This window comes from Asterias rubens, chromosome 22, assembly GCF_902459465.1.
Source record: "Asterias rubens chromosome 22, eAstRub1.3, whole genome shotgun sequence".
In the NCBI taxonomy this organism is placed as follows: Eukaryota; Metazoa; Echinodermata; class Asteroidea; order Forcipulatida; family Asteriidae; genus Asterias; species Asterias rubens.
Window position 1 is genome coordinate 327857 of NC_047083.1, and position 13703 is coordinate 341559.

The 13703-nt window shown below is 36.1% G+C and overlaps 1 protein-coding gene across 2 annotated transcripts in view; it reads right to left on the bottom strand.

Annotated features, from left to right (window-relative positions):
• Positions 1-226: 226 nt before the first annotated feature.
• Positions 227-13703, bottom strand: part of LOC117305073 (ankyrin repeat and BTB/POZ domain-containing protein BTBD11-like) — a 46185-nt gene continuing 32708 nt past the window's right edge. Inside the window, exons 4-18 of one of the 2 annotated variants that reach the window (XM_033789797.1) lie at positions 13392-13584; positions 13130-13282; positions 9182-9347; positions 7930-8019; positions 7408-7509; positions 6839-6932; positions 6249-6378; positions 5657-5822; positions 4680-4922; positions 4402-4458; positions 3046-3151; positions 1955-2142; positions 1698-1766; positions 718-831; positions 227-585 (exon numbers count right to left, since the gene is read on the bottom strand). In XM_033789797.1, coding sequence (XP_033645688.1) covers positions 388-585; positions 718-831; positions 1698-1766; positions 1955-2142; positions 3046-3151; positions 4402-4458; positions 4680-4922; positions 5657-5822; positions 6249-6378; positions 6839-6932; positions 7408-7509; positions 7930-8019; positions 9182-9347; positions 13130-13282; positions 13392-13584 — 2069 coding nt within the window. In that variant the 3' untranslated portion in view covers positions 227-387. The remainder of the gene's footprint in view (positions 586-717; positions 832-1697; positions 1767-1954; positions 2143-3045; positions 3152-4401; positions 4459-4679; positions 4923-5656; positions 5823-6248; positions 6379-6838; positions 6933-7407; positions 7510-7929; positions 8020-9181; positions 9348-13129; positions 13283-13391; positions 13585-13703) is intronic. The other variant, XM_033789799.1, reaches the window with a different exon arrangement.

Genomic DNA, 13703 nt, shown 5'->3' on the forward strand with positions numbered 1-13703 from the left:
AGTAATAGGGAGAGGTTGGTAGTATAAACCATTGTGAGAAACGGCTCCCTCTGAAGTAACGCAGTTTCTGAGAAAGAGGTAATTTTTCACTAAAATATTTGAATTGAATGAATTCAAGCATTTGAAAGCACACAACTTGTGCGACAAGGGTGCTTTTTCTTCTATTATTCTCTCGCAACCTCAACGACCAATTAAGCTCAAATTTTCACAGGTTTGTTACTTTGTGCATATGTTGAGATTCACCAAGTGAGAACACTGGTCTTTCACAATTACCAAATGTATCCAGTGTCTTTAACAGGATCATTGTTATAGAGGACAGTAAAACAAAGAACACACAAAGCAGAAATGTGATTCAGGACTTCAGCATGTACTCTTTGACATCAGCCTTCACACCGTTGTCGTCTTTTGGAACCTCATATAAAGACGATGTGCGAGAGTGTCTTGCAACGATGCCAGTAAATCTTGAGATGAGGCTTTAGAAGGGAACATGTGTTGGCGGAAAGATTCATTCTTAGTGAAGAGTTCTGGGAAATTGGCAAGGAAGTAGGAGTGGCAGTATTCCTGAAGGACTTCTGAGCTGTAAAGCTGTGGAGAACAGAACAAACAAAACAAAACAAGATGTTCAATGGCTGATTCATTTTTTAAACTTTCATCCAATTCTATCTGTATATCTTTTATCTACTGTAGTGCTCTTTTTATTGAATTTATTGTATTTACCTTTGCGTGTTTATAGATAATAGTGGCTGTCTCAATGTTGAGCATTCGACTGCACAGCATCTCACAATACTGCTGTAGTGGTTCAACCATGAAGAAACTGGACGCTGCCAAAAGCTATCATGAGAAACAAGAACACAAATTATTCATCACTTTGTAAATGCAAAGACAAATGAAATGGTAACATAACGTTTGTCAGCTACAATTGTACTAGAATTGGTAAAGACAGTAGAGTAAACATCTTGAAAAATTACAGACATATAATTCATTAATCTTACTTTAAAGGAACACGTTGCCTTGGATCGGACGAGTTGGTCTATAAAAAGCGTTTGAAACCGTTCGTTATGAAATGCATATGGTTAGCAAGATGTTTTAAAAGTAGAATATAATGATCCACACAAGTATCACTAAAAATTGCACGGTTTTCATTTTACGTCGCGAACTAACATGGTCCGCCATTTATGGGAGTCCAAAATTTGACTCCCATAAATGGCCGACAGTGTTAGTCGACGAGGTAAAATGAAAACCGTGCAATTTCGAGGCATATTTGTGTAGATCATTGTATTCTACTTTTACATCTTTCTAACCATATTGATTTGATAACAAACGGTTAAAGAACGCTTTTCAAAGACCAACTCGACGCGATCCAAGGCAACGTGTTCCTTTAATAAATCATGAATAATTCATTAGGCCTACTAAACGTACTATAGAAGATTAGCAAGGATAAAAACATCATTGCTCAATTTTAATCTGAAAGCTTACTAATTATTAAGGTCATACTAGAATTGTTTTTCTGTGAACTATTTTCCTCTTAAATTAAATCAAATTCCACAAAACAGTATCTGAAAATCTAAAAGAAAATGCATCAGCTTGTTGCGTTTTTTACAACCAAAACATCACTAGTTTAATTACATCACATTAAAAATGTATAGTTTCTCTTTCAGATTACCAACCCCCCCCCCTTATTTTTAGTTGGTACCTACCTCTAGAACTTCCACGGGCTCAACCTTCAATCCTTCGCTACTGCCAAAGTACAAATATTGCATCACCAACTGCAAAATAAACAAGTTGAAATGACATCAAAAACAATTTCTTTAAAAGTAGGCTTCTTTTCTTTCTCAAACTAGCTGTGAAAACTAGTTTGAGAGTGACAACCAAAGAAGAGTTTTAAATGATTAAAGGCACTACAATGTTTAAAGTTTGGTAAGATTTAAAATAATAAATCATCTAAGATTCTTACCTTGAAGATGTTATAACTGAAATCACTAATCTCAATACATGGTTGATTTCCTTCTGTGAATTTATCAGACAGCATTGCTTTGAATCTTTTAGACGCTGTGACTAAGACGATCTTATGAGCATAGAACGGCTTCCCTTCCACCATGAAGATGACGTCAGACATCTCTTGATTGTTCACATAGTGAGAACCTGACAAAGAAAGACAAAAATAAAGATGAAATTTATTGCTTTAGAAAATCAAATTGTAATTTATTCTTCAGCATGATTACAAGAGGGGAAACAATTATTACTCTACTTACATTTGAATTCCTCAGACTATAGAGACAGTTGCTATGTCAAATGATTAGGGGCAAATGATTAGGGGCAAATGATTAGGGGCAAATGATTAGGGGCAAATGATTAGGGGCAAATGATTAGGGGCAAATGATTAGGGGCAAATGATTAGGGGCAAATGATTAGGGGCAAATGATTAGGGGCTAATGGTTAGGGGCAAATGATTAGGGGCAAATGATTAGGGGCTAATGGTTAGGGGCAAATGATTAGGGGCAAATGATTAGGGGCAAATGGTTAGGGGCAAATGATTAGGGGCAAATAGTTCGGGGCAAATGATTAGGGGCAAATGGTTAGGGGCAAATGGTTAGGGGCAAGCTTTTGTATAGCAACCTCCAGATGAGCAGACCCTGATACAGTTGTACCATACACATTTATTCCGAAGTGTGTTTGGGTGTTCACCGTCTCTTACATAACTACGCAAAAGCTTACCCAGAATCATCTGACATAGCAACTGTCCCGATATTTCTGAAGATTTTCAAATTTAAGGTGGGAAGTCGGGATCAAGTCAGTGTACCTGGACATCTACATTAAGGTGGGAAGTCGGGATCAAGTCAGTGTACCTGGACATCTACATTAAGGTGGGAAGTCGGGATCAAGTCAGTGTACCTGGACATCTACATTAAGGTGGGAAGTCGGGATCAAGTCAGTGTACCTGGACATCTACATTTTTATGCCAGTGTATAGTCTAATAAATAAAACTAAACTATTCAGAATCTAACTCGCAACTGGCTTCTTCAAAGTAATGATTTCTGGACCTACCTATTCTTGCTGATGGAGGTGTGTTAACGACTCTGATACCAGGGATTGGATCGTCACCAAATAGAGAAGAGAATATACTAGAAAGCTGCTGACTGATCACATCATTCTGTCGAAGCAAAAATTCAAATCTTTATTTAGTTTAAATCAGTTTCATTACAAGAAAACTTAAAATGTGGGTCGATAAATCAAACATATTTTGGCAGGAAAATATATATATAAACCAAGGGAGCATGGGTGATTAGGAAGAAACAAACTGGTCAAAGCATCGATCCTTAATTAAAACTAATTAAACATTAGGCGATTAACTATTTTAAAATTGTACACCCTCTGTTAGCAGTTTGCAACTGCTATACTGATTTATAAACCTATAACTTTATAATTATTTCAAAACATAAATAAGTGATTAAGTAAGTAGTGTTTTATCAAATATCGGTGTTAAGTTAAAATATCATTTCAATATGGGCTCTAAATAGAACTAACACTCCTGAAGAGTAATCATAAAGGTAGGATACTCAAGCATTAATAATAATAGTAATAGCACTAATATTAATACAAGACATTTATAGTGCACAGTAGGAACCTCTATGTGCAACATAAAACATAACACAATGAAATATATCAAGCAATTTGTTACAAAAATATAGATACAAGCAAGTGAGATACAAGTATAGATACAAGCACAGTGCGGTAATCTTCACATTTTCTGAAGCAGCACTTTAAAGGAAGAAGAAGAAGAAGAGTTTATAAAAGTCACTTGAAAATCAGAGTCAGCATGACAAAAATGAACAAAAGTCATTCAATAATGAATTGTCACTATTAAGCATAGCATACAATCTCACACTTATGCAAGCATTAAAACAACTTATCAAAATACAATAGCACATTCAATAAATATAGACACAAAACCATTCACATGCAAAGATCAAAACAATCACAAGCATTATAAAGTTAGCACAGGTTGGACTCCTCCGTTGCATACAGAGACTAAGTATCCTACCAGAGAATAAAAATTGCAATAATTTCTAAAATAACAGTTCAAATGATTACGACAAACATAGTATTTGACATCATGCAACGACTGGACGCCATTGCAGTAAGCAACTCTTTAGATAAAACAATAATCATAGCAAATAATGGCAATTGCTATAAATTCTAACACAGTGCATGTATTAACGACAAACATGTATCCAACATCATGCAATGACACGACTGGACGCCATTGCAGTAAGCAACTCTTTTAGATAAAACAATAATCATAGCAAATAATGGCAATTGCTATAAATTCTAACACAGTGCATGTATTAACGACAAACATGTATCCAACATCATGCAATGACACGACATTGAAATAATCACCATTCTCTTTGCTCGTTTTAAAATCTGCATTGTCCGGGTATAGGAGGAATGTACAAACTATTCCCACATGCAGCAAGTAACAAGGGCATCAAAATACAGTTAGGATTACAAGTTTGCATGGAGGGCTAGTACAGTCGGGTGAGTAATGAAAACACATTCTCGGTCTTCAAGACAACTGCTCATTTTTAAAGACAATTTTTTCTCTTTTAACTCAAAATATTTTGAAGATGATTTCTTCAAGTTGTAAATTCATTGGGATGGAAATTAATTGAACTTACCCGACACTGTCTTAAGATGTCGAACATGAGTGTCAAACCTTCCTCAACAAATTCTTCATTATACTCTTCAAGACGTATGGATCCGAAATCTCTAAGAAGGCACTGGATGATAGCAAGACGATGAAGCTGCTTAGCGGTAGAAAGAGATTCAGTCCAACAATGTAAGGTCCAAGGAACGCCCAGACTTCTTAACTCCATTGACATGTCAAGGTAACCATGCTCACAGCTATGATACATTGCCTCCTAGTAGAGTAAAGAAACAAGGAGTAAGGGTTAGTTATTAAGCAACAGAGAAACTCTGTCTAGCAGAGTAAGGTCCAAGGAACGCCCAGACTTCTTAACTCCATTGAGATGTCAAGGTAACCATGCTCACAGCTATGATACATTGCCTCCTAGTAGAGTAAAGAAACAAGGAGTAAGGGTTAGTTATTAAGCAACAGAGAAACTCTGTCTAGCAGAGTAAGGTCCAAGGAATGCCCATACTTCTTTGAGATATCTAAGATGCTCACCCCAGGGATGCAACATTCCTGGATAAAGCAAGAACAGTTTTGAAATGTTTTGGATGTGGTGAATTTTTGAGTTAGTACCGATCATTTTGGACAACAATAATTAATGGATTGGCAATCAAGGACAGGGAAAAGGAAAGAGGTAGACAAAGAAGAAGATGGAGAGATGACATCAGGGTAATGTTTTTTATAGTCTGCATTACAGAAATATAGCTTCCATTGGCATATATAATAAAACAATTATTAGTTAAAAACAATTATTGACCAGAATTGCAAGAAATAGAAATGAATGGAGTCTACATGAGGAGGGCTACGTCTTACACTGGATGAACACAGCCTAAATGATGATAGATGATGATCATCATTTTGATTCATCAAATAAACCAAAATCAAATAAGGAATGACTCAATTATTAATGAATTATTCATTATTTATTCAGATGAGACTAATGAATTATTCATGCCTGATTACCTGTAGAGCAAGTGTTATTTTGCTTTTGCTTCCAGATCGTCTTAACTTGGGCATCTTAGGAACCATAGGCTCAGGTTCATTTCCTTCTGCTAAGATTTCTTCTAAGGATAAGATGTCTGTTGATTTGACGCTCCGTGGTTGCTCAAGAAGCTTCCTCAAGACATTCCTGAAAAGAAGAAAAAATAAGTTTCAACTTTGTTTTTAGTTCCTCTATTAATTTTGGTTATGAAGCCAAGGGCTCTCAGAAAAGCAAACTTAATCACTGTACTAGCCAAGAACCAAATGGAGAGAACCCAAGGAATGAAGTTTTAGTTTAAGATGTGGGAGCAAAACCCTTGGAAAAAATTCCAGGGAACACCCACCACGTCAGGTAAGGACTGAAAACCCAATCCACATATTGCCCCTGGCATGATATTAATATATAATTAAATAAAAATTTGTTAAATTTTTGTGTGAATGTAACTTCACTGTGTGATCACTACCATCAACACATCAGAAAGACAATACATGTTTAAAATCGGGAATACTAAAACTTTCCTGAGTGAGTTAAGTTTACAAGCCCGGTGGGCCTGCTTTTTTAATATTAGCTTACCTATGACCATTAGCTGCTGCTAAAGCAAAGGAGTTATTGTGACCCTTGGTTGTGATTCCGTTTCTATGCACCGTCGTCAGGTATGGATCACCTCCCTTTGACAGAAGCAGCGAGACAATCTCATAATTACCTGCAGAAAAAATAAATAAATAAATAAAGGTGTTGAGTTCATTAGGCTCTATTCAGAACCAACACTACTCAAAAGAGATTTGTTACGGCAAGACTTTCTTGAAGAGATGAACTCATTCCCTAGGCCTAATTTCTCAAATCTTGTCTTATGACTCCAGCCTGTTTCTACTTGCTGCATTTCCACTGCGTACGCAACGCGCAAATCCTAAGCAATAGACGGAGCCTAAGACAGAGACAGAGCCCAAGCAACAGACGAAGCCTAAGCCAGAGTCTAAGCCAGAGACAGAGCCCAAGCAACAGACGGAGTCTAAGCCAGAGACAGAGCCTAAGCCAGAGCCAGAGCCCAAGCAACAGACGGAGCCTAAGCCAGAGACAAAGCCTAAGCCAGAGACAGAGCCTAAGCAAGAGACGGAGCCCAAGCTAATGTTTGAGAGAGGCCCCTCTAATTGATTGATACGCACCTGCTGATGATGCAAGTTGTAACGGTGTCTCAGTGTAGTTATCACCACTGATATCTACAGATCCATGAACGTTAGCTCCAGCACCTAATAACAGCTGCAATTCAAATCAAATCAATAGTCAGTCACAAAATATCTTATAATTATTATCAGTTTATCTTCCTTCTGTCTGGCAATACAATAGTATCCAATGTGGCTTTAAATGATAAATCATTCGAGCCATCCTATAATATGATATCATGTGGTGAGGGCAAATACACAGTACACAACAGTCAACCCTCCTACTGTCTGACCATTCAATCATGGTTTTAATTAACAGATAAACCATAGAGCTACAGCCATTTGGATAAACCATGGAGACGGGAAACTAAGCCAGCCACAGTGATGAAAACATACACACCTATTAAAATTAAAGATGTAAACACAAAGCCAATAAAAGAATACTACGAAATTTTAACAACTTTAAAATAACAATTATATATATAATAATAAATAATAATAAATAATAATAAATAATAAAAAAAAAAAAAAAAAAAAAAAAAAAAAAAAGAGAGATGAAACTGAGATGTTACCTGGACAACGGAGACATTTCCATTGATAACAGCAAATGACAAAGCTGTCCAATGTCTAATTGCGGGATGGATGTACGGGTAGGTGGTATGCTGACTTGGAACCTAAGGAGTATAACATTAAATCAAAAAGTTTTGAGTTTGAACAAAGAAAAATTGACTGGAGTGGGACTTGAACCCTCTATCTCTGGATTAACGTAGCTCTACCAACCGAGCTATCCAGCCCTTGACAAATCGAAAAGTGTTACTTGAACATTAGGCAAGAAATCATTGTTGCCAACATTTGTATCTTGTGTGGGTTTTCCCCCATTTGGGGTTTCCCCCTCCTGCATCTAAAACTAAACAGTTCTTTTCATTTCCTATTCATCCTGCTATTAGCGCTAATGCTGTTTAGTGTGTAATCAAATAAAACAAAATTACAAAATAAATAAATACAAAATTTTGCGTTCAAGCAAAGACTCTACTAGGGTCAAAACGTTGAGCTATTTAAAAAAAAAATAACTATTTTAAAAATAAAATACTTACCGATTGGTCTACATCGGCGCCATTCTTGATGAGAATCTGTACCATTGCCTCATCCCCTCTAGAACAGGCGAACATCAACGCTGTTAACCCCTACAAACGAAATAATATATCCCCAAAAAACATTACAAGGATTTCAAACTGATTCTCTCTCGCTTTAAATTCCACTTAACTGCTATGTGACACTTGTTCATGTGTGTTCTGTTATCATTTAACCTTCAAGAAAGACAACGCTAGGGTAAAAACATCAGGCAATTTATTATTTTTTTGCACGGATTTCAAAACTTTTAAATTTTTTTTCCAACCACAATAGTTAAAACCTCAGCCTCAAATCCTTCTTTTAGCTGTGGGTACCACAAAATAGATTTAGATTTGCAAATTTGCGTTGGGATAAAGAATATTGACTGGTTTTACCATGGATTTTCTACCTCCATGGTTTTACCGTTACACTAATGTGTTATGCGCTGTATACTTCCAGGTATACTGTTCTAAGTCTTGTGGAAAACAAACACTGTCTTCAATTTGAAGACAGTCTTTAACTCCTCATCCACTGTCTTCAAGATGTCTTCAAGACAGTCTTCTCCCTGACCTTGATGCCACTCAGCGACTCATCATCCAATCATCAAATCATCCATCCAATTAAACTTAACGATAATTATTTACACATGACAAGTTTCTGATCATTAAAATTGGTAAACATAAAATTCTACCTCGACAAGGAGTCAAAATGAAGTCCTCAAAAAAGTCAGACAATAAATATTTCAAGTCCTTTGACATAACAATTAAATAGATATAAGCTGTTGCTATTTCAATTAGCAGAATCAAATCCCAACATATCAAACACGATTTATTGATAAAATGAAATTTAAAAAGCCTACCATGCGGTTTGGTTGTGAACATTTTAATGCACAAACAAACATAACTGGAGCACTTAAAACCACTTAGAACTCTGTTTGCTGTTAAAGCAAATAAGAACTCTACTGGTTGACTAGTAGCAATCTTAATCCAAAATACACCCAGGATTTATGCAAGTAACAGATCGCTGTGTTCTTCTCCGAGTATTTTCTAGAAGATGAAGTATTTATCTGAAAATGAACAGATTTGTCCCCCTTTTGTTCAGAGGACTTTCTCTGCAGAATCAGGGAGAGTTGGCAGGTCTGCATACAGGGACATAGTTTCCAATATCAGTGAGATTTTAGCAGTTAGCAATTCTGTGGATGCTCTTCCGTATTCTAGAGATAACGACTTAACGCACCTGTTCACTAATTGAGTTGATTCCATCTTTACCCAGAAGCAACACGGCTTCAGAGACGAGATCTGCTCGGCCGCATGCTAACATCTTAAAGCCAAGATCTTGCTGGAAGCGTAAAGCTGATTGGTGAGCATTCAGATGTCTTGATGAACATAAAACTTCATCAGTGCTGAAATCAAAATCAAATTAAAATCAAATTAAAACAAAAATCAAATCAAATCAAACCAAATCAAACTAAAAAAAATAAAAAATAAAATAAAAAAGGTGATGTTGTAGAACTAGGTTATATATCATATTTTTCTTTTTTTCCCTCGTCCCTTTGGTTAATACATGAGTTTATAACAATTCAAGAATTAAGTCCCCTACTTAGAATGTTAAGTTCAAACAAATTAAGCATAACATATGGGTTTGAACAGGTTTTTTCATAGATGGCTTACACTGCTTTGTTCAATGGTACACAGGAGATGAATAGACTAAACTAACAATACTAAGTGCCTGTACCAGCAGAAAACTCAATTATTGTTACTATTCAATAAATTACTATGGTGATACAAAACAACGATTGTACAATATACATTAACAGTCAAATATATTTATGTTGTCATTATACATTATTCCACCAACCTAATTAAATTTGAATCTTATTAAGCAAACGCTTTGCAATGAATTAAAATATCAAGGTTTGTACTCTTAAAAAAAAATCTTTCACATTTCTTATCATCAATTACACACTTCACAAACAAGCAATGATAGTTAAAGGCACTGGACACCAACTGGTAATTACTTTAAAAAAATATTAGCATAATAAATAACTTGGTTATGAGAGATGGACAGCTGTTGATAGTATAAATCATAGTGAGAAACAGCTCCCTCTAAAGTAACATAGCTTTTGAGAAAGCGGTTTATAGATTTGAAAGCACACAGATTTGTGCAAGAGGGGTGTTTTTTCTTTCTTTTTTTGGTGCAAAATACTACACAAATTGTATCAGTTGCTACTCAAAAAACAGGATTTGCTACTCATAGCATTCAGTGTGCAAAATAAATTCAGTCTCAATATTTTCCAACACATAATTGCTGGATGAAATTGTTTTCCTGGAGCTGTCCTTTTTGTATGATTGGATCGGAAGGAATGCACTAGTTAAGACTAATCAGGCATACAGCTTTAACCAGGGTCCAGCAGTTTGGGTAGATATAGAGTTTAGACCATATGGTGGATTCCAAAGTATCCAATGAAATCACCCAATTGGAGGGTTAGGATGACTTGCGAATTGTGTTTTGAAAAACGACCTCAAGCATAACTTATTATTAATTATTTGTCCCACTTATAATTAATTATTTACCTAGGGCCTTTTTATCTATTTGTTTTCTATCGTTCCATTTGTGGTTTTCTTCTTCATTCACATTCTTTGTTTTGCTTCTAGGTAAATTTGGCTTGGTTTGACTCTATCAAATAAATAATAAATTTACCAATAAACACAGAGCCAGGAGCTTCTACATTTAATTTGCAAATTCAGATTTTGTATTACTTCATTTAAATCCTTGTGTTTTAACAAAAGAGAATTGAAATTTTTCAAATGAGAAGACATAAAGAAAGATGAATCTCTGCTGGTACGAAGAAATTATCAAAGCATAAAAGAACAGATTAAAAGTCTCCCGCCGAGAGATTATAACAACAAGAATCAATCTTGCTTCATCTTCAGTTCGTTTCAATTCATATAACTCTATCTGCTGAGTTACAAAATCCAATCGCACAATAAATCAAGTTTCGACAATGTGCGATTGAGAAATTCCATCCATCCATTTCTAATTAGCCATGCGAGCTCTCTCTGCAACTACAACTTCCATTCATTTCACAACCACAGTAAATAAAGACCACCACGCCAGAGCAATCATGGACAATGTGTAGATGAAATATAACGTCCAGCGAGCCATGCAGTGATACGTGTAATTACTACGTGTAAAGTGGTCCTGCCAACACTGCCTCTTTACACCTTTCATGGTCAGTAACAAGAAGTACCGAACAAATTGCACCTGGACTTCGCAGTAGGATGGGGACGCATCAGAGTAAAATCTCTTTCCATGACAATTTATTGATCTTGGTTGTTAAACCTCTGAGGAGTAACTCTTGTGATTAAGTCAATCATCGCAAATCATCAAAGATGAAGGTCATTTGAAATATATTCTTGAAATATTTATTTATTGTTGATTTATTTAGACAGGGTAGCCTGTTATCTGCTTTCCCCAAAGGCCCTGTAGACAAACAGTACAAATTCAAATAGTAAAATGTATACTAAAGTAAAATGTATACTAATAAGAAAATCCATGAAAATATATGACGTATCGGTTTAAAATCGTTGTCCATGTCCAGTTTTTGATCTTGGTCATCAAACCTCTGAGAAGTAACTCTCATGATTAAGTCAATCATTGCAAATCATCAAAGATGAAGGTCATTTTTTGAGATATTCTTGAACTATTTTTGTAAGTGTTTGTTTATTTAGATCGGGTAGCCTTATCATTTTTACAACTGCTAACCTAAGGGCCCTGTGTATGTATTAAAAAGTTAAACCGAGCAATAAGAAAATCCATGAACATACATGTATATTTATGGAAGCGAAAAGGGTGTTTTGGTGTCTTTTGGACACCCCGTTTTATCTGCCATTTAAATATATTGTAAGTAAACAATTTGAACACCCAGTTTTTAATTTTTCATCAAATGTGGACAACTTTTTACTAAATAGCTAATACAAAAAAAAACCTTTTATTGAAGGTTTTGTTCTGGCATATAAAATGTAATTCAGGCCTGATACTTCAATGAGGCAATAAAGGCGATTGCCTCGGTGCCCTTGAAATGCTCCAGTAGAAATTTACAGTTTCCGCATAGGGTGCCCTTTACTAAGAAGAAAAAGCCATGGTGCCCTTGCCCTTTCAAAAACAAAGCACACAGGCACACCTTGGCTTTGGTTCGTGGAACAAATTGCCTTGACAAATTAGCAAGCTAGTGTTGTAAACATGTTGACTACCCACAGAGCTAATGTGTTTATTCCATGGTCAAGTATGTTGTTGCATAGATTATTTAGAAACCACAACCCACGTTGTATCCACGGAGAGAAATAACCATAACTAGACACAACCACCGCATCTTACCATGATGCACAGCTAACTGAGCGCCCTCGTTCATCTACGCTTTGTTCACGCCTTACCAAGCGTGATGTCTTATTGACGTGATGGAAATGAACATCGAGTATACTAGGCGATGTTGTGATATATCGCACCTCTATTTGAGGCATACTGCTGTGAGTATCAGCACCTGCGGGACCCCTGCCCGCAACGACGAACAATAAATGCTTACAATTTTCTACTTGTACATCATCATTTCTAAGGATTGTTAGGCCTATGTTTGAGTCATAGAACGAGGGGGGTTTGAGCTATACAATTGTAACAACACTTTTCTTTTTATCTAAGCAATTCATTTGAGAACAAGTTGTGACAAGTTGTTATCATCCACTTTTAAAATAGCACAGTAGGGCAAATCAAGCATTTTTTAGTGAGTTACTTTTTTTATGTTTGTATGCAAAGGAACACATCAGCAGCACAAGATACTTTTTATTAAGCTGTAACTTACTATTGTAAAGATAATGAGAAAACTGAAATGCGAGTGATTTTTCTTCTTTGAGATTGTCTGAAACTGGTTGTCTGAAAATTGGTCCATGTGACATGGCCTTAAGGACACCACTGGAAATAGAAAAGGAAACTAGAAATTATTGTCCGCATAAAAAAAATACAGATATTTAGTTTCCTTAAGCCTTCAAGAAAAGACTCTGCTAGGGTTGAAACTTAAAGCCATTACCTATTTTTCCCATTTTTACCATAGGTCCTTGTGGTTGTTAAGCAATTTTCAACCACTAATTCTATTTTCAAATTGAGTTTCCTTTGGTTTATTGGTATATTTACCTGAGTGGTCTAACGGGGCAGTCAATGCCTGGTAGTAGTAATCTAGCAGCTTGTCTAACATTGTCACTGTCTACGATGCAGCTCAATCTATGCTCACAGTGAGTTGTTGATACTCGAATCCACTCAATCAAAGGAGGTAAGACAGTGTAAGGCCTGGGAGAAGACAACAAAATTACCTGGTTAATACCACTCAAGGATTTGAGTTTCATATTCACTGGGTCTAGAGAGTGACGTAATAAATGCCTAAATATCAGCAACTTACCTCTCCGGGTTGAGTTGTATCATCGGTGGATCTACATTTGGGTTATCACTGTATTCCAGCTGACTGCAACGCATGAAGTAGTAGAGAGTATGTAGTGCACTAGGAGACCACGTTGTACTCTGACGACCGTTCAGATTACTAGGAATCTTCTGCCGTCCTTGTTGGTAATGCATCGCTCGACAAACAAGATCACCTGAACAAAATAATTGTATTTTATTGTATTTTAATCCGCAACCGGAGCAAACCCCATAACCTCTTTCTCAAAAACTATGTCACTTTACAGGAAATCGTTTCTCACAATGTTTTAAACCA